The sequence below is a fragment of the Oncorhynchus masou genome, chromosome 26 (genome assembly GCF_036934945.1).
Source record: "Oncorhynchus masou masou isolate Uvic2021 chromosome 26, UVic_Omas_1.1, whole genome shotgun sequence".
Lineage (NCBI taxonomy): Eukaryota > Metazoa > Chordata > Actinopteri > Salmoniformes > Salmonidae > Oncorhynchus > Oncorhynchus masou.
The window spans coordinates 19513440-19541144 of record NC_088237.1 but is presented as its reverse complement, the minus strand read 5'-3'; the positions used below and the strand labels follow the sequence as shown (position 1 = coordinate 19541144).

Below are 27705 nucleotides of genomic sequence, written 5' to 3'. Positions count from 1 at the left end.
ACTATTGTATTATGCTAGTACTTCAGCACTTTCAGTCCATATTGTATTTTACTAGTACTTCAGTACTATCAGTCCCTATTGTATTTTACTGGCACTTCAGCACCTTCAGTCCATATTGTATTTTACTAGTACTTCAGTACTATCAGTCCCTATTGCATTTTACTAGCACTTCAGTACTATCAGTCCATATTGTATTTTACTAGTACTTCAGTACTATCAGTCCCTATTGTATTTTACTAGCACTTCAGTACTATCAGTCCCTATTGTATTATGCCAGTACTTCAGCACTATCAGTCCATATTGTATTTTACTAGTACTTCAGTACTATGAGTCCATATTGTATTATACTAGTACTTCAGTACTATGAGTCCATATTGTATAATACTAGTACTTCAGAACTATAAGGGTGGAACTGAGAGTGCTCTGTGTGTGAAGGTGCTCACTCTTGTGTGAGGGAGGTTTTCTTCACCAGAATTAATCACTGTGTTGGACTTTTGAATGCAGTGCAAAATTGGTCCTGAAAAGTAAGTAAATGGTTATCCTCTTCACCAGAGTAAGTCAATTGTTATCATCTTCTCCAGAAGAAAGACTTTTAGGCTATATCTTTTTAGAGATATATGTAGACACATTGGTAGATTTTTAGAGGGTGGTGTCACTGAAGTTAGAGAATTGTTCACATATCAGAAAGTGTATTTGTCGATAAAACCATATCTATTGTAATTATAAAAATAGCACATTTTGATATACAGTATTGCGTCAGCTTATTGTTCTGTCAAGATGTAGAAATGACTATTTATATAATATAAGAAACACCATGTATTGTATTTGTAGTAGAACACTGACATACTTTAAAGGTGAACGTCATCTATAGTTTCGAGTAGTATTTTGAGGTCATTTTGGCTTGTGTCTCAGAGTAGATTTGACAAAATTGATATGGAGTTTTACACTGTGAATATTAAACCTGATTCTTAAATCTGAATATGTGATATCTGTTTACTGCATGTCTTTGTAATATTAAACCTGATTCTTAAAGTGTTAGTGTTTTGTTGCTCTTGGTATGCTAAACTGTAGAGCATGAATGTAACATACATTTTATATGATGGATTTGTTTGTCAACAAAATATTTTCTGAGTTTCTTTTTGCCTATATCTTCATAGATTAAGTGTTTTGTTGTTGTCAGTTGTTGTCAGTACTGTAGCTAGTTGTTTATCATGTGTGTATTGCCTCCCCTCCCTCTCTTCTCCTAATGTTATTGAGTAGTAGTAGTAGCTGACTCTCTCCGCTCAACTCCTCTCCTAATACATTCCATTATACAGTAGTAGTACTAGCTGACCCTCCTCTCTCATCTCTCCTCTTCTCCAGCTGGTCCCTCTGTTAGGTCCAGTGTCTCTGTTCCCCCCGTCCTCTGAGCAGTTCTCTTGGGGCTCGGCCACACTGGACTGCCTGCTGAGTGGCTACTCCTCCCAGGAGGCGATGGTGAGCTGGGAGGTGAACAGAGTGGAGCTGATGGAGGGGGTCCTGACCACCACAGAAGAAGAGAAGGGTGGTCGCTACAGCTGTAGCAGCACCCTGACCCTGAGCAAGGCACGCTGGGAAGAGGGAGAGATGTACACCTGCAGGGTCGCCCATGATGACACCAGTTATTCTGTCGTGTCTAGAGACTGGAGAGGAAATTGTAGGGGGCAAGAGAGTCCCCACATGGTGCTAGTTCTGGAAACAGTGTTTTAGAGTTGAATGTTATAGTATAATAGTGAATAATATCAGTAGTGCTGTGTGATAAATGAACTATTTTGAGATTAAGTTGTTCATGTCATCTAGTTCAAATAAAGCTTTTTTTATTGAGAAAATACCCTAAATAATTACTATAATCATGATTCCAGTGATCACTATCTCATGAATATGCAACACATTTCATAGTAATTTACATCAATCAGCTTCTTTTATAATTTCAGCATTGAAGCGAATATCTACTCATGTTTTGAACAGAATGAAAACGGCATTATTACCAACAAAGACTCTACAATCATTTCTACTACTGAATGATCCTGTTATACTGTAGCTCCAAAACCAGTGATGATAATTAGTGATATTTGATAATAAACCTTTGAGATCTGCTGTCAGAACTCACACTGCTAAACAGTTACTGTCATAACATATATACTCAGCAAAAAAATAAATGTCCCTTTTTTAGGACCCTGTCTTTCAAAGATCATTCGTAAAAATCCAAGTAACTTCACAGATCTTCATTTTAATGGGTTTAAACACTGTTTCCCATACTTGTTCAATGAACCATAAACAACTAATGAACATGCACCTGTGGAACGGTCATTAAGCATGTCCTGTCTATGCAAACAGACTTTCCTGATCCCCCAGGGAAACTGTAGTTGAAGAGATCTGTGTGATTAGCAGCAATTAATTAAGGTTGAGGTTCATCATGGTCATGGTCTTCATTGGTCAACAAGCCTCAGCTGGGCTCAATGAAAGGCTGGGAAGGTGCTGAAGGGTTGGCAGGAGAGACATTTTAACTTGAATGAATCACAGGACATCTTCGGGAGTTATAATCATGTTTATCTCAATAAATATGATTGCATCTTAGCTTGAAATTTACTAACTGACTGACATACCCTACAGAGGCTGGGTTATTTATTCTGAAATTATGTGAGACATTACTATTGCATATAGATGGAGTCCATTCAACTTATCGTGTGACATGTTATGAAAACGTTTGTTGGCCATAGAAGCAGGGAAGTAATATTTATGTAGTCTGGACCTGTGAGTGTTATCAGTTCAGGAATGCTTTAGCATGAGGGAGGAAGAGTTGACATATTGTCAGCATCACTGATATATTTATCTCAGTGTATTTTAGTTCAGTCAGTGTTCCATGTCACTGTCTCTTCCTCCTCAGGACCTGCAGTAGGACACAGCTGTATCAGTACAGTCACTGTACAGTCTGACTGTGTTACAACACAGAGGCGGATGCAAGATGCAAGCAACGATGGTTTAATGAATGTAGTTCACAGCAGCAACATGACAGACAGACTGTACTCAGAAGGAATCCGACCCAGGAACTCGGGCGCATCTTCCGATGATAACGTGCTGAGAAAACCAGGGGAGTGTGTCCGGATGAGTAGGAAGGAGCACAGCAGATAATCCACACAAGAGAAGAGCACGGACACACGACACAACCTCAGAGAAGAAACAACGATCTGACAACAAGAAACACTGGTAACAGAACATATAAAGGGAAGATAAGTGGTTCCAGCTGGCGCAGACAATCAGGCCGAGATTGGGAACCACGCCCACACAAACACTGGAGAGAGAGAGAGAGAGAGAGAGAAAAGAGAGGGAGGCAGTGGATTCATGAACCGTGACAATACCCCCCCCCCCTAGGAACGCCTCTTGGCGTTCCCAGGCGAATTTACCTGTCGATTGAAATCATCGATAAGGGAGTGATCCAGAATGTCCCTAGCAGGTACCCAACTTCTCTCCTCCGGGCCGTAACCCTCCCAGTCCACCAGGTACTGGAATCCGCGTCCCCTCCTTCTAGAGTCCAAAATACGATTGACAGAAAAGGTGGTTTCCCCATCAACAAGTCGTGGCGGTGGGGGAACCGGGACCGGCGGGTTAATGCGTGCCTGAAACACAGGTTTTATTTTAGACACATGAAAGGTAGGATGAATTCTCCTATACGCCGGAGGAAGCTTGAGCCGGACCGCCACCGGACTAATGATCCTGGTGACTCTGAACGGGCCGATAAATTTTTGGGGCAAGCTTGTTCGAAACGGATCGGAGTGGAATGTTCTTAGTAGAAAGCCACACTCTTTGGCCAACAACGTATACCGGAGGCTTCGACCGGTGGCGATCGGCCTTAGCCTTGGTGCGCGCCCCACCCGGAGAAGAGTCTCACGGGCTCTGCTCCATGCGTGACGGCACCTCTGGATGAAAGCGTGAGCGGAGGGAACAGTGACCTCGGACTCCGTACTGGGAAAGATAGGTGGCTGGTAACCTAAACTACACTCAAACGGAGAGAGACCCGTGGCTGCCACTGGCAACGAATTGTGAGCGTACTCAACCATAGAGAGTTGTTGACTCCAGGAAGAGGGATTCTTAGAAACCAAACATCGCAACACTCTCTCCAAATCTTGGTTGGCCCTCTCCGTTTGACCGTTGCTCTGGGGATGAAACCCTGAAGACAGGCTGACACTCGCTCCCAGTAACCTACAAAACTCTTGCCAAAACTTGGACACAAATTGGGGCCCCGGTCAGAAACTACGTCCATCGGCAGGCCATGTAAGCGAAAGACGTGATCCACGACAGTTACCGCTGTCTCCTTGGCAGATGGTAATTTAGGCAAGGGAATAAAATGAGCCGCCTTCGAGAACCGGTCCACCACGGTCAAAACAACCGTCTTGCCCTGGGAGGGCGGGAGGCCGGTAACAAAATCTAGCGCGATGTGGGACCAGGGTCTCGAAGGGACCGATAGCGGTTGGAGTAACCCATCTGGGGGTCGATTAGAAGTCTTCCCAGTGGCACAAACCGAGCAAGCCAAGACAAAACTGTGAATGTCACGAGCCATCAGTGGCCACCAAAAGCGTTGCTTAACCAAAAAGCTAGTGCGGCTGACTCCTGGATGACACGCTACGTTGGAGCAGTGCCCCCACCGAATAACATCGGACCAACACCCCTCCGGCACAAACAACCGATTAGGCGGGCAACCGGGCGGAGGCGTGACCCCCTCTAAGGCCGTTTTGACCCTCGATTCAACCTCCCATGTGAGTGTGGAGACCACTAGGGTCCCGGGTAGGATGCACTCGGGAGTGGATGGGCGTTCGGAATGGTCAAAATGCGAGAAAGGGAATTGGGTTTGACATTCTTGGAACCCGGGCGATACGAGAGAGAGAAGTCAAAACGTCCGAAAAGAGTGCCCACCGCGCCTGCCTGGAGTTGAGTCGCTTGGCGGTTCTGATATACTCCAAATTCTTGTGATCGGTCCAAACTATAAAAGGTACCCCGAACCCTCTAACCAATGGCGCCACTCCTCCAGTGCTAACTTCACTGCCAACAACTCTCTGTTGCCAATGTCGTAGTTGCGTTCCGCAGGTGATAACCGATGGGAAAGGAACGCGCAAGGGTGCATCTTGTTGTCAGAAGAGGAACGTTGGGAAAGTACCGCACCTACCCCCACCTCTGAAGCGTCCACCTCCACCACGAACTGACGCGAGGGATCGGGAGCTATGAGGATAGGAGCCGAAACAAAGCGGCTCTTGAGTTTGGCGAATGCAGCCTCGGCTGTATCGGACCACCTGAACGTCACTCTGGGAGAGGTTAAGGCGGTAAGAGGAGCGACTATCTGGCTAAAGTTGCGAACGAAACGCCGGTAGAAATTGGCGAATGCCAGAAACCTCTGTAGGGCCTTACGGGAATCTGGGCTTGGCCAATCCACCACAGCCTTAACCTTGTCGGGATCCATGCGAATACCTTCAGTCGAGACGATGTAACCTAGGAATGGAACGGATTGTGCATGAAAAATGCATTTCTCCGCCTTGACAAAAAGTCCATTCTCCAACAACCTCTGAAGCACTCGTCTGACGTGTTGAGCGTGTTCCTGGAGAGAAGAAGAAAAAATCAGTATGTCATCCAGGTAAACATATATGAACTGATCAATCATATCTCTCAGCACGTCATTGACGAGTGCCTGGAAAACCGCTGGGGAGTTGGATAGCCCAAAAGGCATGACCAAATATTCGAAGTGCCCTCTGGGGGTGTTAAATGCGGTCTTCCATTCGTCCCCCTCCCTTATGCGAACCAAATGATATGCATTACGTAAATCCAACTTAGTGAACACGGATGCTCCCTGTAACCTTTCAAAGGCGGAGGACATCAACGGTAAGGGATAGGTATTCTTCACTGTGATGTTATTCAACCCACGGTAATCAATGCAAGGACGCAGAGATCCGTCCTTCTTCCCCACAAAGAAGAACCCCGCCCCGCTGGAGAAGAGGAAGGACGAATGAATTTAGATGCCAGAGAACCAGAGATGTATCTCTCCATAGCCTCCTCTCAGGAACAGAAAGTGAATATAACTTGCCTTTAGGCGGAGACTCACCTGGCAATAATTCTATTGCACAGTCATAGGGACGATGCGGAGGAAGAGAAGCAGCACGGGACTTACTGAACACCTCCTTCAGGTCGAGGTATTCAACGGGCACGTTAGACAAATCCACTGCCTCCTCTAGAAACACAGAATCAGACACAGACGAACAAGCAGACACTAAACAGGACTCAAGACACTTGTTACTCCACATGGATATAGAGTTATGACCCCAGTCAACTCTGGGGTTGTGTTGGGTGAGCCAAGGGTGGCCGAGAACTAATGGTGCAAGGGGTGAGTCCATGAGTAGGAATGATAGTGTCTCAGTGTGATTGCCAGAAGTGATGAGTGTGATAGGTTCAGTGGTGTGAGAAATGTTGGGGAGTTCTTGACCATTGAGAGCGTTGACGGATATCTTGTGCGTGAGTGAGGTGATAGGGATCTGGAGTTTGTGAGCGAGCTTGAAGTCCATGAAATTACCCTCTGCTCCTGAGTCCAGTAAGGCTTGGGTGTCGTGCGTGTGGGTGGCCCATCTTAGTCTTACCGGGAGGAGAGTAGATGATGAGGTCTTCTCTGTGGTGACACCACCCGATAGTAGCCTCATGTTTACTACCGGGCCTGATCTTTTACCGGGCAGGAGTGGATAAAGTGGCCCGCTCTACCACAGTAGAGACAGAGTCCTTGGGATCTCCGCCTCTCCCTCTCTTCCCGGGAGAGGCGAGCTCTCCCCAGCTGCATGGGTTCGTGAGCGGAAGCTGAACTGGCCGTGTTCCCGACGCTGGCATGCCAGCCCTCCGTGTCGTTATACGGTCTGTTAGGGCATGCTCGGCGGCCAATACGACTCAGACGAGCGTCGACCCTCAGGGCTAGTTCCACTAGTCCATTTAAACTCCTGGGAAGGTCCAGAACATAAATCTCCTTCTGGATCCGGTCCTCCAGCCCATGCAGGAACATGTCCCACTGCGCCTCCTCGTTCCACTGACACTCTGCGGCCAGAGTGCGGAATTGGATGGAGTATTCCGATACTGAATGGTCTCCTTGGCGAAGGTCAGCGAGTAGTCTGGCCGTCTCCCTACCCGCCACGGCTCGATCGAAGACCCTTCTCATCTCCTCGGAGAGTGTCTGGAAAGAGGTGCAGCATGGGTCCTGGTTCGCCCACACCGCCGTTCCCCAGAGAGACGCTTTGCCTGATAGCAGTGTGAGTACGAATGCTACCTTAGACTGTTCACGGTTGAAGGTCCGTGGCTGCAACGAGAAATGCATGGAACATCTCGTAAGAAAGGCTCTGCAATAGTCAGGATCACCTGAATAACCCTCTGGTGTCGGTAGCCGTGGCTCTAGCTGGGAATCCGGCTCTGGCGGGGCGGGTTGAACTGCCGGTGTAGGTGGCGCAGCGGAACCCCTCAGATGTTGCAATTGTTGGGTCAGCTGGGATACCTGCGTCGAAAGGGCTTGTACTGCCCGACCTGTGCTGGAGATGTTCTCCTCTTGTTGATCCATTCTCGTGATACTGCGGGAAAGGAATTCGGTCAGACTCGTTGAACTCGCTGCATCCATGGTCTGGTCAGATCGCTCTGTTACAACACAGAGGCGGATGCAAGATGCAAGCAACGATGGTTTAATGAATGTAGTTCACAGCAGCAACATGACAGACAGACTGTACTCAGAAGGAATCCGACCCAGGAACTCGGGCGCATCTTCCGATGATAACGTGCTGAGAAAACCAGGGGAGTGTGTCCGGATGAGTAGGAAGGAGCACAGCAGATAATCCACACAAGAGAAGAGCACGGACACACGACACAACCTCAGAGAAGAAACAACGATCTGACAACAAGAAACACTGGTAACAGAACATATAAAGGGAAGATAAGTGGTTCCAGCTGGCGCAGACAATCAGGCCGAGATTGGGAACCACGCCCACACAAACACTGGAGAGAGAGAGAGAGAGAGAGAGAGAGAGAGAGAGAGAGAGAAAGAGAGAGGGAGGCAGTGGATTCATGAACCGTGACAGACTGAGGGAGGTTTTAGTATGGCTCTGTATCACTGTGTGAACACATGTTTACTATTGGGGAGGTGTAAACTCTGACAGTAATAATCTCCTGCATCTTCAGCCTGGACTCCACTGATGGTCAGAGTGAAGTCACTCCCAGATCCACTGCCACTGAATCTAGATGGAGTCCCAGACTGAAGTGTTGTAGTAGAGTAAATAAGGAGATTAGGAGCTCCTCCAGGTTTATGTTGATACCAGGCTAGATAGTTATTGTTATACACATTACTGCTGGTTTTACAGTTCAGAGAGACTGACTGTCCTGGGAGAACAGCTTTCACTGCAGGAGTCTGATTCACAGTGTACTGTCCAATGGATTCTAAAAAATATAATAAAAACACAATTATTAAAAACATAATAAATAGTTCTGAATATACATAACGCCATATATATGATTCTTTCAGATAGCTTGAATGATATTTTCAATAATACGAAGAACAAAAAAATTGTAACCTTGAAAGCAGAGGGAAAGTGTCCAGATGAAGATGGTGATAAAAGTCATGGTTGTTGTGGGTTCTGTTGTCATGAAGGACAGCTCTCAGTCATGAAGTGTTCAACTCACAGGGATATAAACACTCCCAAGAGCACTGAAGCATGTGCTGCCAATGCAAAGTGTCCTCTATGCAAACAGCTTGATGCTGGGATCTGTGAAAAGAGAGGGCAGCAGACACATTTGAGTCATTTAGCAGACACTCTTCTCCAGAGCAATTTACAGTATTGAGTGTGTACATTTCCCATACTGGTCCCCCATGGGATCAAACCCACAACCATTGCATTGCAAGTGCCATGCACTACCAACTGAGCTACACAGGACCAGTTAGCTTCTTTCTACAAAGACAATCCTGGAACCAGAGGGTGGCTATTTAGGGTGTAGGCGATGTTTAGACTTGAGGGTCTTTGTACTCTGGTTTATAGAGTTTATTACTATGTTATAACATCAGTAAATATGGTTGAAATCTTGCTTGAAATGCACTATTCAGCAGGGGGACATGACTGGTGTATCTTTTCTGAAATGATGTGAGACATTATTATCACACACATAATTATGCAGCCCATTCATTATATTGCACATTATTGCGTATAATGCTATGTTTGCATTGGATTTTTCAAAGCAGATGTGGAATAATAAATTATGAAATGGGTGAACGTTGTAGGATCTAGGGGAAAATGATCTAGGTGGTTTGAATTTTCTATAGATAATATAATTCCTAGACATTTTTAAAAATCAGAATCGTGTGTATAGGTGGCAGGGAAGTCAGGCACAGGAGAATCAAACTGAATGTAATGGAGTTATTTAATAACAATAAACGAAACATAACTCCAACACTAAATGTAACAAATAAAACAAAGTGGGTACGAGGACCCATCGCGCACCTATACAAACCAACACAACACTGAAATAACAATCTCTGCCAAAGACATGAGGGGAAACAGAGGGTTAAATACACAACAGGTAATGAATGGGATTGAAACCAGGTGTGTAGGAAGACAAGACAAAACCTATGGAAAATGAAAAATGGATCAATGATGGCTGGAAGACCGGTAATGTCGACTGCCGAGCACTGCCCGAACAAGGAGAGGCGTTGTGACAGTGTCCCCCCGACGTGCGGCCCCAACAGGGCGTCGACAACGGCCTTGGGAACGACCCGGAGGGCGAGGTGCAGGGCGATCCGCATGGAGACAGTGGAATTCTCGCAGCATGGAAGGAACTAATATGTCCTCCACCGAGACATCTCAAATCCTAGATGGATCGAAAGGAGTACGCCGGGACCCCTCGATGTCCAGAGGGGGTGGCGGAACATCCCGCACTTCAGCCTCCTGGAGCAGGCCAGCCACCACCGGCCTAAGGAGAGACATGGAACGAGGGGTTAATACGGTAATGAGTGGGTAGCTGTAACCTATAACATACCTCGTTCACTCTCCTCAGGACTTTAAACGGCCCCACAAACCGTGGACCCAGCTTCCGGCAGGGCAGGCGGAGGGGCAGGTTTTGGGTCGAGAGCCAGACCCTGTCCCCTGGTGTGAACACCCTGGCCTCCCTGCGGTGACGGTCTGGCGCAGTATGGTGGACGTGGACGGCCTCCCAGGTTTCCTCCGCGCGTCGTAACCAATTGTCCACTGCAGGAGCCTCGGTCTGACTCTGATGCCAAGGAGCCAGAACCGGCTGATACCCTAATACACATTGAAAGGGAGAAAGGTTAGTGGAGGAGTGGCGTAGCGAGGTCTGGGCCATCTCTGCCCTGGGCACAAACTTCGCCCACTCCTCCGACCGGTCCTAGCAATAATACAGCAGAAAACTACCAACATCCTGGTTAACTCTCTCCACCTGCCCATTATTCTCGGGGTGAAAACCTGAGGTAAGGCTGACCGAGACCCCCAGACGTTCCATGAACGCCTTCCAGACCCTTGATGTGAACTGGGGACCCCAATCAGACACTATATCCTCAGGCACCCCATAGTGCCGGAAAACTTTGCAGTTTGTAAGGCCGTAGGGAGACCGGGCAAAGGGAGTAGACGACAGGACATAGAAAAACGATCCACTAAGACCAGGATCGTGGTGTTACCCTGTGAAGGTGGAAGATCAGTTAAAAAAATCCACCGACAAGTGCAACCACGGCCGTTGTGGAACAGGTAAGGGTTGTAACTTACCTCTGGGCAGGTGTCTAGGAGCCTTGCACTGGGCGCACATTGATCAGGAGGAAACATAAATCCTCACGTCCTTAGCTAAAGTGGGCCACCAGTACCTCCCATCAAGACAGCGCACCGTCCGACCTATCCCAGGATGACCAAAGGAGGGTGACGTGTGGGCCCAATAGATCAGTCGGCCGTGGACAGACGGAATGTACAGACGCCAAGCTGAGGGGGAGAGGGCTCTGCACGTGACGCCCGCTCAATGTCCGCGTCCAGCTCCCACACTACCGGCGCCACCAAACAAGAAGCTGGGAATATGGGAGTGGGATCCATGGGCCGCTCCTCTGTCTCATACAGCTGGGACAGTGCGTCTGCCTTAATGTTCTGGGAGCCTGGTCTGTAAGAGAGGGTAAACCCAAAATGAGTGAAAAACATGGCCCACCTTGCCTGACGAGGATTCAGTCTCCTCGCCTCCCAGATGTACTCCAGATTGCGATGGTTAGTCCAGATGAGAAAAGGGTGTTTAGCCCCCTCAAGCCAATGTCTCCACGCCTTCAAGGCTTTTACGACAGCCAACAGCTCCCGGTCCCCCACATTATAGTTTCGCTCCGCCGGGCTGAGATTCTTCAAAAGAAGACCCTGGGGCGGAGATTCAGTGGCTTACCCGAGCGCTGAGAGAGCAAATCAAATCAAATGTAATTATATAGCCCTTCGTACATCAGCTGATATCTCAAAGTGCTGTACAGAAACCCAGCCTAATGCAATGCAGGTGTAGAAGCACGGTGGCTAGGAAAACTCCTTAGAAAGGCCAAAACCTAGGAAAAAACCTAGAGAGGAACCAGGCTATGAGGGGTGGCCAGTCCTCTTCTGGCTGTGCCGGGTGGAGATTATAACAGAACATGGCCATGATGTTCAAATGTTCATAAATGACCAGCATGGTCAAATAATAATCATCACAGTAGTTGTCGAGGGTACAGCAAGTCAGCACCTCAGGTAAATGTCAGTTGGCTTTTCATAGCCGATCATTAAGAGTATCTCTACCACTCCTGCTGTCTCTAGAGAGTTGAAAACAGCAGGCGTGGGACACGTAGCACATCCTGTGAACAAGTCAGGATTCCATAGCCGCAGGCAGAACAGTTGAAACTGGAGCAGCAGCACGGCCAGGTGGACTGGGAACAGCAAGGAGTCATCATGCCAGGTAGTCCTGAGGCATGGTCCTAGGGCTCAGGTCCTCCGAGAGAGAGAAAGAAAGAGAGAAAGAGAGAATTAGAGAGAGCATACTTAAATTCACACAGGACACCGGATAAGACAGGAGAAGTACTCCAGATATAACAAACTGACCCTAGCCCCCCAACACATAAACTACTGCAGCAAAAATACTGGAGGCTGAGACAGGAGGGGTCAGGAGACACTGTGGCCCCATCCGATGATACCCCCGGACAGGGCCAAACAGGAAGGATATAACCCCACTCACTTTGCCAAAGCACAGCCCCCACACCACTAGAGGGATATCTTCAACCACCAACTTACCATCCTGAGACAAGGCCGAGTATAGCCCACAAAGATCTCCGCCACGGCACAACACAACAACACAAGGGGGGGCGCCAACCCAGACAGGAAGATCACGTCAGTGACTCAACCCACTCAAGTGACGCACCCCTCCTAGGGACGGCATGAAAGAGCACCAGTAAGCCAGTGACTCAGCCCCTGTAATATGATTAGAGGCAGAGAATCCCAGTGGAAAGAGGGGAACTGGCCAGGCAGAGACAGCAATGGTGGTTCGTTGCTCCAAAGCCTTTCCGTTCACCTTCACACTCCTGGGCCAGACTACATTCAATCCTATGACCCACTGAAGAGATGAGTCTTCAGTAAAGACTTAAAGGTTGAGACTGAGTCTGCGTCTCTCTCATGGGTAGGCAGACCATTCCATAAAAATTGAGCTCTATTGGAGAAAGCCCGGCCTCCAGCTGTTTACTTAGAAATTCTAGGGACAATTAGGAGGCCTGCGTCTTGTGACCGTAGCGTACGTGTAGGTATGTACGGCAGGACCAAATCACAAAGATAGGTAGGGGCAAGCCCATGTAATGCTTTGTAGGTTAGCAGTAAAACCTTGAAATCAGCCCTTGCCTTAACAGGAAGCCAATGTAGGAAAGCTAGCACTGGAGTAATATGATACAAATGTTAGATTCTAGTCAGGATTCTAGCAGCCGTATTTAGCACTAACTGAAGTTTATTTAGTGCTTTATCCGGGTAGCCGGAAAGTAGAGCATTGCAGTAGTCTAACCTAGAAGTAACAAAAGCATGGATTAATTTTCCTGCATAATTCTTGGACAGAAAGTTTCTGATTTTTGCAATGTTACGTAGATGGAAAAAAGCTGTCCTTGAAACAGTCTTGATATGTTCGTCAAAAGAGAGATCAGGGTCCAGAGTAACGCCGAGGTCCTTCACAGTTTTATTTGAGACGACTGTACAACCATCAAGATTAATTGTCAGATTCAACAGAAGATCTCTTTGTTTCTTGGGACCTAGAACAAGCATCTCTGTTTTGAGTTTATAAGTAGAATGTTTGCAGCCATCCACTTTCTCATGTCTGAAACACAGGCTTCTAGCGAGTGCAATTTTGAGGCTTCACCATGTTTCATTGAAAGGTACAGCTGTGTGTTATCCGCATAACATTATGTTTTCGAATGACATCCCCAAGAGGTAAAATATATAGTGAAAACAATAGTGGTCCTAAAACGGAACCTTGAGGAACACCGAAATGTACAGTTGATTTGTCAGAGGACAAACCATTCACAGAGACAAACTGATATCTTTCCGACAGATAAGATCTAAACCAGGCTAGAGCTTGTCCATGTAGACCAATTTGGGTTTCCAATCTCTCCAAAAGAATGTGGTAAGGTCTAGGAGCACGAGGACAGATGCAGAGCCTTGGTCTGATGCCATTAAAAGGTAATTTACCACCTTCACAAGTGCAGTCTCAGTGCTATGAAGGGGTCTAAAACCAGACTGATGCATTTCGCATATATTGTTTGTCTTCAGGAAGGCAGTGAGTTGCTGCACAACAGCTTTTCAAAATGTTTTGAGAGGAATGGAAGATTTGATATAGGCTGGTAGTTTTTTATATTTTCTGGGTCAAGGTTTGGCTTTTTCAAGAGAGGCTTTATTACTGCCACTTTTAGTGAGTTTGGTACACATCCGGTGGATAGAGAGCCGTTTATTATGTCCAACATAGGAGGGCCAAGCACAGGAAGCAGCTCTTTCAGTAGTTTAGTTGGAATAGGGTCCAGTATGCAGCTTGAAGGTTTAGAGGCCATGATTATTTTCATCATTGTGTCAAGAGATATAGTACTAAAACACTTGAGTGTCTCTCTTGATCCTAGGTGCTGGCAGAGTTGTGCAGACTCAGGACAACTGAGCTTTGGAAGAATGAGGGCTCTTCGATACTGCACTGTACTGTCTTTCCAAGCTAGTTGGAAGACTTCCAGTTTGGTGTGGCGCCATTTCCGTTCCAATTTTCTGGAAGCTTGCTTCAAGAGCTCGGGTATTTTCTGTATACCAGGGAGTTAGTTTCTTACGAAAAATGTTTTTAATTTTTAGAGGTGCAACTGCATCTAGGGTATTGCGCAAGGTTAAATTGAGTTCCTCTGTTAGGTGGTTAACTGATTTTTGTCCTCTGACGTCCTTGGGGAGGCAGAGGGAGTCTGGAAGGGCATCAAGGAATCTTTGTGTTGTCTCAGAATTTATAGCACGACTTTTGATGCTCCTTGGTTGGGGTCTGAGCAGAGGGATGAATGTACCCCAGCTACTGACGGACGTCCTCTCGTAGACTACAGCGGTAATTGTCGATCAGGGCCCTGTCGCTCCATCCAGCGCCGGCAGCCAGGGTCCTAAACTCCATAGCAAACTCCTGTGCGCTCCTCGTCTCCTGCCGCAGATGGGAGAGGCGCTTACCCACCGCTCTGCCTTTGGGTGGGTCGTCGAATACTGTCCTGAAATGGCGGGTGAACTCCTCAAAATGATCAAACGCCGCATCGTCTTCTCCACACACAGCTCTGGCCCACTCCAGGGCTTTCCCGGTGAGGCGCGAGACGAGGCGTAACTCTTCTCACGGTCCGATGGAGCTGGGTGGACCGTGGCCAGTGTTGTGTCTTCGGCTATGCCGGATTATGTGATATGACTTGCTATTCTACAAAATAATTTATCCGTAATTAATATCACCTGATTGAGCTAATCATGTAAATGTAATTAACTAGAGAGTCGGGCACCACAAAATACTATTTATAGAGCTGTTATCTTCTGAATAAACGTTTAAAGACCTAGTAATATTTTACATCCGTAGAAGTCAACATTAATCTTCATCTTACTTTAGTCTCATCTGAAAGTTGTAAATTCTTGGTAATCTGCAAGAACCCTGGCTAATAATTCGAATCAGCAATACACAATTGGGTTTAATCATTTATTTACTAAATACCTAACTAATCACACATACACATAATTCAATCATAACTTGATTACAAATTACGTCATAAAGGAAAACATCCCTAGCGGGCGGAACTGATATGACAGCTTGTTACACAAAGGAAAAGGGGCTGGGTTGAGTGAAAGAGAGGGAAGACAGGAACAAAGGTGAAGCTGTGCTATCGTAAAGACAGTATCTCATGCATTCTAAATTACCGCCCATTTGGAAAAGGAAAATGCAATAAATATTTATTCTGAGGTGTGCTTCATTAGGTTGGTGGTAGATGGAAGGCCGTGTTGTCAATTGGATACATTGCAGTAACATCGTTGTGTGATAGACGGGATACTCTGTCTGTTCCTTCCTAACCTGCGTTTGCAGCTGCAGTCGCTAACTCAACAGCTAGGAGGTATCACTTCTGTAGTGAATAAGAGTTCAAGGTTCATACTATTCGCAACCAAAGCTCATGCGGATGTTGGCTTCGTTCTGAACCATTCTGACATAGGACCGTCGCCCTCATATCCTCGGAACAGGAAGTTCTGTTGTCGTCAAGGCTTTATATAGGAAGGGAGAAGAGGGCGTGTTTGAAAAGTTTTATAGCCTATGTCCCTTCACAGAGACGGGCCACTGAGTGAGCAGCCATAACTTGTAAAAACCCACATCTCACATTATAGAAGCTAAAATCACATTTCATCCCGTCACAAATAATTTCATATTCAAACATTCAAATTGAACAACAATTCCATGTAAATCCGATAACTCTGATGTGTAGACTTTCCACTGTAGATTTTGTCATCTTATCATTGATGAGAATGTCTCAGATGACAGCCGAACTGACATCATATTCATTAAGTACCACCGCATATGTTCAATTGTTCGGATTACCAGAACATAGTTCATTTCCCCCCACATTCTGATGTTCCCAGAATCCCTATGTTAACCAAGTTTCTTTTAAATGTAACCTCAGTAGGTTAGAGAGAGGAAAAAGGGGGGGAAGAGGTATTTATGACTGTCATAAACCTATCCCCCAGGCCAATGTCATGACACCAGATACAAGCTTAGTTTGAGGAGAAACCCCTGGCAGCTGGCAGTATCTCCGCTGTTCCCCTTAGGCAGGGATAAATGGATCCTGCTGTGTTCAGGTGGGGAAAGGGTGCTCAGGGGAGACCCCGGATGTGCTGGTGGAGGCGCTGGAAAAACTCCCTGTCTCTCCCAGTGGTCCATATTCTGGACAACGCGATCCATGGCGGCGCTCAGATTGTCAATCATCTCCGTATGTTCCATGATGCGCTCCTCCACCTCGGGGTACCTTCTCCTGCTGACTTCATTTTTGGTCAGAGATTCTGTCAGAGTCGTGTGTATAGATGGCAGGGAAGTCAGTCGCATGAGAATCAAACTGAATGTAATGGAGTTATTTAATAACAATAAACGAAACATAACTCCAACACTAAATGTAACAAATAAAACAAAGCGGGTTCGAGGACCCGTCACGCACCAATACAAACCAACACAACACTGAAATAACAAACAATCTCTGACAAAGACATGAGGGGAAACAGAGGGTTAAATACACAACAGGTAATGAATGGGATTGAAACCAGGTGTGTAGGAAGACAAGACCAAACCAATGGAAAATGAAAAATGGATCAATGATGGCTAGAAGACCGGTGACGTCGACCGCCGAGCACCGCCCGAACAAGGAGAGGCTTCGACTTCGACGGAAGTCGTGACAATAAGAAAGTATTTGCCGCCACTGATTGGTTGACACTTCAGGAAAGCTTTGGTGACAGTATATGGGTTACCGCTTCAGGAAAGCTTTGGTGACAGTATATGGGTTACCGCTTCAGGAAAGCTTTGGTGACAGTATATGGGTTACCGCTTCAGGAAAGCTTTGGTGACAATATATGGGTTACCATTTCAGCAATGCTTTGGTGACAGTATATGGGTTACCACTTCAGGAATGCTTTGGGGACAGTATATGAGTTGACAGATTTGAAGATGCACTGATATATTTAGCTCAGTGTATTTTAGTTCAGTCAGTGTTCCAGGTCACTGTCTCTTCCTCACTACCTGCTGTCATACCAAACTAGTGCATGTACTGTGAAATCTGAGGGAGAATTCTATACGTCTCTATAGCACTGTGTGAACACATGTTCATCATTGTGAAGGTGTAAACTCTGACAGTAATAATCTCCTGCATTTTCAGCCTGGACTCCACTGATGTTCAGAGTGAAGTCACTCCCAGATCCACTGCCACTGAATATAGAGGGGGTCCCAGCGTTAGGGGTACTAATAAAATATGTAAGGAGTTAAGGAGTTTCTCCATTTCTGTTGATACCAGGCCAACCTCTGTCTTCGTCTGTAAATGTTTACAGCACTGCTGGTCTTACAGCTGAGACTGACTGAGTAACCCACCGAAACAGTTTTCACTGCAGGAGACACTTATCTGGACTCTGAAACAGAGATGTATAATCATTAGCATTCAATTGTTTATTAATTTGTCCAGTACTGTATAACATAATAACTTTATTTTCTCAGGGTAATTTTCTGTAAACGATATAACATTGAAAGCAGAGGGCAAGTGTCTAGATAAAGATGGTGATAAATGTCATGGTTGTTGTGGGTTCTGTTGTCATGATGGACAGCTCTCAGTCATGAAGTGTTAAACTCACAGGGATATAAACACTCCCAGACCACTGAAGCATGTACTGCCACTGCAAAGTGTCCTCTCTATGCAAACATACCTTCATGATCCCAGAGGGACACTGGGTGCGTCTACACAGATAGACCAAATCTGATCTTTTTCCCATTCATTTGTCTCTTGACCAATTACAACAGATCTTTTGACATCAGAGCTGATTGAATTGAAAAAAAATATCTGAATTGGGCTGTGCAGACCAGTTGGCTGCAGTGTTTATGGACATATTCAATCTCTCCCTTTCCCAGTCTGCTGTCCCCACTTGCTTGAAAATGGCCACCATTGTTCCTGTAACCAATAAAGCAAAGGTAACTGAACTAAATGACTATTGCCCCAATAGATCCATAGACGATGCAATCACCATCACACTGCACACTGCCCTATCCCATCAGGACAAGAGGAATACCTATGTAAGAATGCTGTTCATTGACTATAGCTCAGCCTTCAACACCATAGTACTCAGAACATTCAGAACATGATTCAGAACATGATGCTGATCTTTGTCCCCATGTGCAGTTGCAAACTGTAGTCTGGCTTTTTTATGGCGGTTTTGGAGCAGTGGCTTCTTTCTTGCTGAGCGGCCTTTCCGGTTATGACAATATAGGACTCGTTTTACTGTGGATATAGATACCTGTTTCCTCCAGAATCTTCACAAGGTCTTTTGCTGTTGTTCTGGGATTGATTTGAACTTTTGCCCCAAAGTACGTTTATCTCTAGGCTGCGTGGTGCCATGGTGTTTATACTTGCGCACTATTGTTTGTACAGATGGACGTGGTACCTTCAGGCGTTTGGAGATTGCTCCCAAGGATGAACCAGACTTGTGGAGGTCTACAATCTATTTTCTGAGATCTTGAGCTGATATCTTTTGATTTCTCCATGATGTCAAGTAAAGAGGCACTGAGTTTGAAGGTAGGCCTTGAAATACATCCACAGGTACACCTCCAAGCAGAGGGCCAGTGTCCAGATGAAGATGGTGATAAAAGTCATGGTTGTTGTGGGTTGTCATGAAGGACAGCTCTCAGTCATGAGGTGTTCAACTGACAGGGCTATAAATACTTGTATAGCACCTGGTCAGAGTGTTTCAACTCTATTTCAGTGTCAATGTAGACTCCCATCATTAGAATATATTTTGTCCTGCATGAGCTTGCTTTAATAATAACAGTAATTAGGTGGTTACTAGGCCAATGCTCTATCCGGTAGCTACTTGCCACCCCTATAATATCATCAAACAGTAACTGTTTACTCAGACCAGTAATGTATGGTACCTTTTATGTCACGCCACCATTATATTGTTATTCTGATGATGATCAGATATAATGAACTGTCTCTTCACTCATGCTTGGTCTCTGATGTAAGTTCCTCTAATCAGTTAGTGAACACTTCTCTAAACTAAAGCTGGTAGGATTCCTCTAGTAGTGTTGTCTGTCCTCTGTGACTTTACCTCCACTGTTAAATGTGAGATCAGCATGTTTAATAAAGGAATATACAACATGGATCTCTATCACTACTGCTGCTGCTGTTGTCCTTCATATGGACAATCTGGAGGAATACTAGCAACACTGATCTAATGCTGGACTGTACCTACATACTCGGAGAAAGCCTGATACACAGAGGAAGGAAAAAATACTCATATCTGGATTTAAGATCAAATTCATTTGTATTATCTAGAAACAGCTACTATGAAGTGTTTGTTCTACCTGGAAGATGTTAAAGTGTATTCGTGTTGATGATGATTCTGTATGAGTGATCTTCACTGTAACATCTGCAGCATAGAGAGGTTTTTGTACCAGCAGTAATAGGGAATGTATCACTGTGGTGGACTTTTGGAAGCGGCACCAGACTAGATGTTGGAAGTAAGTAAACAATTAAATTAACTGTTTTGTTCACCTTTTGATCTTGTGAGTCAATTTCTCTATCAATTTAGCCTCAATATTGAGGATTTTTGTACTTACCTTTTCTACATGTTTTTGGGAAACAATATACAAGGCCCACACATAATATGGACAATTTTCATAAGTATGTTATTACATCATATTCAATTTGACCTGCCTTTCAGAGATGAGAGTGATTAGCCTACATTCTAGATTAGGTGTATGAATAAACATACTGCACCTTGTAGGAAATGTTCAATAAACAGTAGTTTCATCAAAAACAAAAGAAAAAGCACTTTATTTCAAATTAACAAGATAAAATCATCTTTGGCAAGTATTCATACAATATTAGAGTCAATGATTTGAACCACAATCTAAACCACAAGCTTGTCCAATGGTCATGAGGTTTTTGTACCAGCAGTAATAGGGATTGTATCACTGTGGTTGACTTTTGGTAGCGGCACCAGACTAGATGTTGGAAGTAAGTAACAAGATCTCTTGATATTTCTTTCTCATTACACCAAGTATATTATTCTTACACTCTGTCTCTATGAAAATATTGAAATTTTAGATTTTCTAAATGTTTTAATTGCATTTGACTGGGCCTTCTTTCAACTAACATTTTATTGAATCAAAATGTTAAATTGTAGGTTTATTTATGTCTGATTTGTATTATTGCAGAATATAACTGTTGTTCTGGTGTGACCATTATTTAACAGTATTTGATATAGTAGTCATTATTGTTGCATTGAGTTCATGGTAGCCTTCACTGTTAGTGTGAAGACAAAGGGTCTCAGTTATTTTTGTAACCAACTTCATGAACTAACATGGTTGTTAGTACTATGAAAGTACTATGCAAATACTATGAAAATGACTAGGCCATTCTCATCAGATCCATTCCTAAATAATATCAGTATGACATGTATAACTGACGTCGTATAACTTGTAACTCTACTTATTTAATAGTTGTTCGGTTCATAAATCTGCTTTATCAATATTACTAAACAATCTAACTTTTACATTCATATTTAGAGGGCATTTCCAATTCACTTTATTTTGATGTGTACTTTGCTGAAGATGAGCTCTTACTGTATTTGTACTTGATGTAGTTAATAAGTTGTTGTGTTCTGTTTGTTCCAGGTAACAGGGCCCCCACCCTCACCATCCTGCCCCCCTCTAGTGAGGAGCTGTCCAGTACAACAATAGCCACACTGATGTGTTTGGCCAACAAGGGCTTCCCCTCAGACTGGACCATGAGCTGGAAAGTGGACGGGACCAACAAGAACCAGGAGGCCAGTCCCAGGGTTCTGGAGAAGGATGGTCTGTACAGCTGGAGCAGCACCCTGACTCTCACTGGCCAGGAGTGGACCAAGGCAGGAGAGGTGACCTGTGAAGCCCAGCAGAAATCCCAGACTCCAGTCACCAAGACCCTGAGGAAGGCTGACTGTTCTGGGTAGGACCCCTCAGACACACACCCCTGTGGAGAGAGATTTGCTGGTTCCTCTGCTTTGACTTGCTTCGTTCTCTGATTTAGTGATCACTCTCGTATAGACTAACAGGGGGCTTGGCTTGAGTTCATGTGTCAATCCATTCTGTAGACTTGAGATTTTGTTAGATTTAGATTTGATGTGATGTGTTTTATTCACTATCATGTTTGCTTTGATGCTTCAATTATGTAATAATGGATTCAAATAAAGATGGATTTTTGCAATGCATATTTGTGTTGTTTCTATTAGTTAACTGGATCATATATATATTTGGAATATTTGGAAAAATAAATACATTCAGTAAGGCTGGTTCATGGTGTCTTTGAAAACTGTTAGGCCTAAACCTCATTCACACTGAACATCATCATTGACCAGTAATTAATACCATCACAATATACTATGATATAATAGAATAGGTTCTGCCGTGGTAGTAGTTGATGACTGTCTGTATTCATCAGGATACTGAGTCTGTGTCAGACATGTTTAATTTGACAGATTTCCAGCAATAAAATAAGAACTATCACACAGTCTACCGGTATCCTGGACGTGTGTTATAGTCTATGATTTGAAGCTAAATACATAATAAAAATGACTAACATTACATGTGCCACTACTTCAAGATATAGTAGAATAATAGTCTTCCCTACCTCCAAGCCCCTGGGGACAGGGCGAACATCTGGTGACAGTGCTGCTCTATTCTGGGACACGCAGAACCACCGAGCCTAGTCTATGCAAATCTGTTTCACTCCCACAGCTACCAGTCTAGTTTCAGTTTCACTGCCTGGACTGGGCCAGATTTGAGTGGGTTGACTAGTTTTACTGTAACCTCTATGGTGGATTCAACAATGGGGACTTTTTTACAATGAATAAATCAGCATGTAATAGATTACATATAAAATGGGTATTACTAAAGACACAACTGCTGGGTGGCAAGATGGCGGACTGAACACAGCAGTGCAAAAAACTTCAAGATAAAAACTTAATATTCAATATCTATAAGTTAGACTCAATATTAACACTTAATACTGGTAATAACCTTCAATCTGGATAACAACACAAAACAAATCATAAGGCTAGAGAAATGTATCTACAAATATTAGGAAAACAAGCGTCACCCAAACATGACGGAGAGTAAACAAAGAGAACCAATCTCCAAAAGAAAACGCCACTTCTCGATGGACACAGACGATTCAAGCTTTTCACCCCGTGGAATGGTAAGGGTGGAAAATGATCTGTTAAAATCAATAAGTGACAACCTGGGCATAATTGAATTACCCAGTAATGATATAAATGAGTTGAAGGCGAGCCTCGAGATTAGTGACGAAAAAGCTGTAACAATGGAGAAAGAAAAAAACAAGCTAAAAGGGACAGTCAGTAAGATTGAAAGGAACATTAATGAACTTAAAAAGGAGAACCACTTTCTGAGAGAAGCCTTACTTAACATACAGACTAGAACTATGAGAGAAAATCTGGTACTTACTGGTATCCAAGAGAAAGAAGGAGAATTCCTGAGGGTGTAGTGAGGGAGTTCCTCCTTACAGCGCTTCAGATCCCACGCGAAGCTGTCGTCAAAATCCAACTCGAAATGTACATTGTTTCAAACTGAGAGGACAGAGATAAGAGCGCCCAAACGTTGCCAAATTTGCTTTTTTAAAAGATAAAATAATGGTTAACTTCATATCAATCAATCAAATGTATTTATATAGCCCTTCGTACATCAGCTGATATCTCAAAGTGCTGTACAGAAACCCAGCCTAAAACCCCAAACAGCAAGCAATGCAGGTGTAGAAGCACGGTGGCTAGGAAAAACTCCCTAGAAAGGCCAAAACCTAGGAAGAAACCTAGAGAGGAACCAGGCTATGTGGGGTGGCCAGTCCTCTTCTGACTGTGCCGGGTGGAGATTATAACAGAACATGGCCAAGACGTTCAAGTGTTCATAAATGACCAGCATGGTCGAATAATAATAAGGGGAGAGCAAGGAGTCATCATGTCAGGTAGTCCTGGGGCATGGTCCTAGGGCTCAGGTCCTCCGAGAGAGAGAAAGAAAGAGAATTGAGAGCGTTCATATGTGGGGTGGCCAGTCCTCTTCTGGCTGTGCCGGGTGGAGATTATAACAGAACATGGCCAAGATGTTCAAATGTTCATAAATGACCAGCATGGTCGAATAATAATAAGGCAGAACAGTTGAAACTGGAGCAGCAGCATGGTCAGGTGGACTGGGGACTGCAAGGAGTCATCATGTCAGGTAGTCCTGGGGCATGGTCCTAGGGCTCAGGTCCTCCGAGAGAGAGAAAGAGAGAGAGAAGGAGAGAATTAGAGAACGCACACTTAGATTCACACAGGACACCGAATTGGACAGGAGAAGTACTCCAGATATAACAAACTGACCCCAGCCCCCCGACACATAAACTACTGCAGCATAAATACTGGAGGCTGAGACAGGAGGGGTCAGGAGACACTGTGGCCCCATCCGAGGACACCCCCGGACAGGGCCAAACAGGAAGGATATAACCCCACCCACTTTGCCAAAGCACAGCCCCCACACCACTAGAGGGATATCTTCAACCACCAACTTACCATCCTGAGACAAGGCTGAGTATAGCCCACAAAGATCTCCGCCACGGCACAACCCAAGGGAGGGCGCCAACCCAGACAGGATGACCACATCAGTGAATGAACCCACTCAGGTGACGCACCCCTTCCAGGGACGGCATGAGAGAGCCCCAGTAAGCCAGTGACTCAGCCCCTGTAATAGGGTTAGAGGCAGAGAATCCTAGTGGAAAGAGGGGCTGCATGGGCAGTATTGAGTAGCTTGGATGAAAAGGTTCCCATTGTTAACGGCCAGCTCCTCAGTCTCAGTTGCTAATATATGGATATTATTATTAGTATTGGATAGAAAACACTCTAAAGTTTCCAAAACTGTCAAAATATTGTCTGTGAGTATAACAGAACTGATATTGCAGGCAAAACCCTGAGGAAAATCAAAACAGGAAGTGGCTTCTATTTTGAAAACTCCATGCTCCATAGCATCCCTTTGCTGGATTTAAAGGGATATGAACCAGATTCATTTTCCTATCGCTTTCTCAAGGTGTCAACAGTCTTCAGACATAGTTTCAGGCTTTTATTTTGAAAAATGAGCCAGAACGATAACATCGCGTCAAGTGGTCACATTAGTTTTGCTTGCGCAACAGACTTTGGACAGCCATTGTTTCCCCCTCTAATACTGTGAAAGACATTTGCAGTTGATATATTATTGATTATATATTTTAAAAACACCCTGAGGATTGATTATAAAAAACATTTGACATGTTTCTGTGGACATTATGGAAACTATCATGACCTCTCTTTCCTGTGGATTTCTGAACATAACGCGACAAACAAATGAAGGTATTTTGGATATAAAAATCATCTTTATGGAACATTTGTTGTGTAACTGGGAGTCTCGTGAGTGAAAACATCCGAAGATCATCAAAGGTAAACGATTAATTTGATTGCTTTTCTGATTTTCGTGACCGAGCTACCTAATGCTAAGTGTACTTAATGTTTTATCGTGCGATCGATAAATTTACACAAACGCTTGGATTGCTTTCACTGTAAAGCATAATTTCAAAATCTGACACGACAGGTGGATTAACAAAAGGCTAAACTGTGTTTTCCTATATCGCACTTGCGATTTCATGAATATAAATATTTATAGAAATATTTATTGTACATAGCGCTATGCTATTCAGTGGTTGCTGATGACGTTTATCCTGATAGGGGGATTGCAGCCATAACAAGTTAAAAACCTGGGTAAAGGTCTTGCTGGCATGAAAATAGGCATGAATGAAATTGCAGAACACCGCAAAGTTATGTACCCAATCTTTAAATTCTTATGGCTGGGGGCAGTATAGAGTAGCGTGGATGAATAAGGTGCCCAGAGGTGCCCAGAATAAAGCTGCCTGCTCCTCAGTCCCAGTTGCTAATATATGCATATTATTAGTAGTATTGGATAGAAAACACTCTGATGTTTCTAAAACTGAATGATGTCTGTGAGTATAACAGAACTCATATGGCAGGCCAAAACCTGTGAAGAAATCCAAACAGGAAGTGGGAAATCTGAGGCTTGTCGGTTTTCAACTCAGCCCCTATTAAAGATACAGTGGGATATTGGTTATGTTGCACTTCCAAACATTTATGATTGTCATGCCCTGGTCTATATTTATTATGTTTATCTTCATTTATTGGGTCAGGCCAGGGTGTGACATGGGTTTATTTGTGGTGTGTTTCGTCTTGGGGTTGTGTGTGGTGTATAGCATAGTCTATGGCTGCCTGAGGCGGATCTCAATCAGAGTCAGGTGATTATCGTCGTCTCTGATTGGGAACCATATTTAGGTAGCCATATTCTTTGAGTATTTTGTGGGTGTTTGTTCCTGTCTCTGTGTCTTCACCAGATAGGACTGTTTAGGTTTTCACGTTCCGTTTGTTGTTTTTGTTCATGTTCAGTTATTTCACGTCTAGTCTTCTTTCATTCAATAAACATGAGTAACCATCACCCTGCATTTTGGTCTGAAGAAAGCTACAAAGTTACAATGATGAGTATTTCTGTAAATTGATGTGGCTCTCTGCCAAGTCACTGTATGTTTTTGGAACTACTGAACATTACGCGCCAATGTAAAGATTTGTTTTTCCGATTTTTTTAATATAAATATGAACTTTATCAAACAAAACATACATGTTTTGTGTAACATGAAGTCCTGTGAGTGTCATCTGATGAAGATCATCAAAGGTTAGTGATTAATTTTATCTCTATTTGTGCTTTTTGTGACTCCTCTAATTGGCTGGAACGTGGCTGTGTTTTTCTGTAGCTTGGCTCTGACCTAGCATAATCGTTTGTGGTGCTTTCGCTGTAAAGCCTATTTGAAATCGGACACTGTGGTGGGATTAACAACAAGATTACTTTTAAAACAGCATAAGATACTTGTATGTTTGAGGAATTTTAATAATGAGATTTCAGTTGTTGTTTTTTTGGCGCCCTGCACTTTCACTGGCTGTTGTCATATCGATCCCGTTAACGGGATTTCAGCCATAAAAAGTTTAAGGAGAATAGATTAAAAGGGAAAAGTGTAGCTCTCGTAATCAATAAACTGTATATTGATAACCAAATGTTCCAAGACACAAAGACTACTCCATGGCTATTCTAAATGTTACAAAGTTCCCATAGAGGAGTCAAATAATGCAACACCCAATACTAGCCAAGTTAGGGATTGTAATTTTAAAAAATATATAGAAAAGCAATAAAATACATAAATTGTTAAAGAAATAAACTACAACTACGCTATACCATTCTAGATAATGTTGGAAAATAATTAGTATTAGAGTTTCTGTTTATAGTATTTCATAAATTGATAAGACAGCATTAGAGGAAAGGATAATTAGAGAAATAATGCATTATTAAATATAAGGAACTGGAACACAAAAGTACTCAATCAACATGGGAGAGATACAACTCAGCAAACAGAGGACATAGAAGGCACAGTGTGTGGGTATGTGCAGATGTATTGTGATGGAAGGTGGAGTGTGTTTTTTTGTGTTTGGACAAGTGTTAAGTGAGTGAAGAAGGATAAAGGTTGCAAATCCCAGAGCCCATGTGTGTTTGTGAGCAGAGGTTGTGCCAGAGAGCTTTCAATTTTGTGCAGATGTGAGATAAACAATATTTATAATTAATTTTAAAATGTATATGTCACGTTCTGACCATTGTTCGTGTGTGTTTTCCTTGTTTTAGTGTTGGTCAGGACGTGAGCTGGGTGGGCATTCTATGTTGTGTGTCTGGTTTGTCCATTTCTATGATAGGCCTGATATGGTTCTCAATCAGAGGCAGGTGTTAGTCATTGTCTCTGATTGGGAACCATATTTAGGTAGCCCGGGTTTCACTGTGTGTTTGTGGGTGATTGTTCCTGTCTCTGTGTTTGTTGCACCAGTCAGGGCTGTTTCGGTTATCCACGTTTGTTGTTTTTGTATTGTACGTATTTTCATCTTTATTAAAGATGTATCTAACGAACCACGCTGCATTTTGGTCCGATCCTTATTCCACTTCATCGTCAGAGGAGGAGATAGAAGAACCGCGTTACAGTTTATTTATGTATTGTTCTATCATGATGGAATGGTCCCCAACCCTATACCATGGACACCCACCTGAGCAACCCATATACTAAGGAGAAATCCTTATCTGTGTTATGGGCCTGCTGTAAGTACCCTATACGCAGCCAAATCAGAAAGATGAATGTGGTCATGGACCTACTAAAGCAGCACTGCCCTCTCAAGTTTCTGAGCCTGCCTGGCAGGGTTGGTCCTACAAAGCCAAAGCCCCCTGATGGGAGAGCATAATAAACAAGGAAATTCTCAAAGCTGCTAATGAGAACCTTTACGACCTTGTACCTAG

General features: G+C 44.1%; 1 long non-coding RNA gene and 2 gene segments (V, D, J or C); 2 read left to right on the top strand and 1 right to left on the bottom strand.

The window, feature by feature from the left end:
• Positions 1-532: 532 nt before the first annotated feature.
• LOC135515119 (Ig kappa chain C region, B allele-like) lies at positions 533-1728 on the top strand. The segment is given in 2 exon segments: positions 533-553; positions 1363-1728. Coding segments are annotated over 2 exon segments (387 nt in total).
• Positions 1729-2979: 1251 nt separating this feature from the next.
• On the bottom strand, positions 2980-4223 carry LOC135514985 (uncharacterized). The gene is made up of 2 exons (XR_010451755.1): positions 3423-4223; positions 2980-3310 (listed from the first exon to the last, which is right to left on the bottom strand). It is a non-coding gene; the product is annotated as an uncharacterized LOC135514985 (long non-coding RNA).
• A 15179-nt stretch (positions 4224-19402) lies between these two features.
• On the top strand, positions 19403-21512 carry LOC135514561 (Ig kappa-b4 chain C region-like). The segment is given in 2 exon segments: positions 19403-19779; positions 20938-21512. A coding segment is annotated over 1 exon segment (243 nt).
• The last annotated feature ends 6193 nt before the right edge of the window (positions 21513-27705 follow it).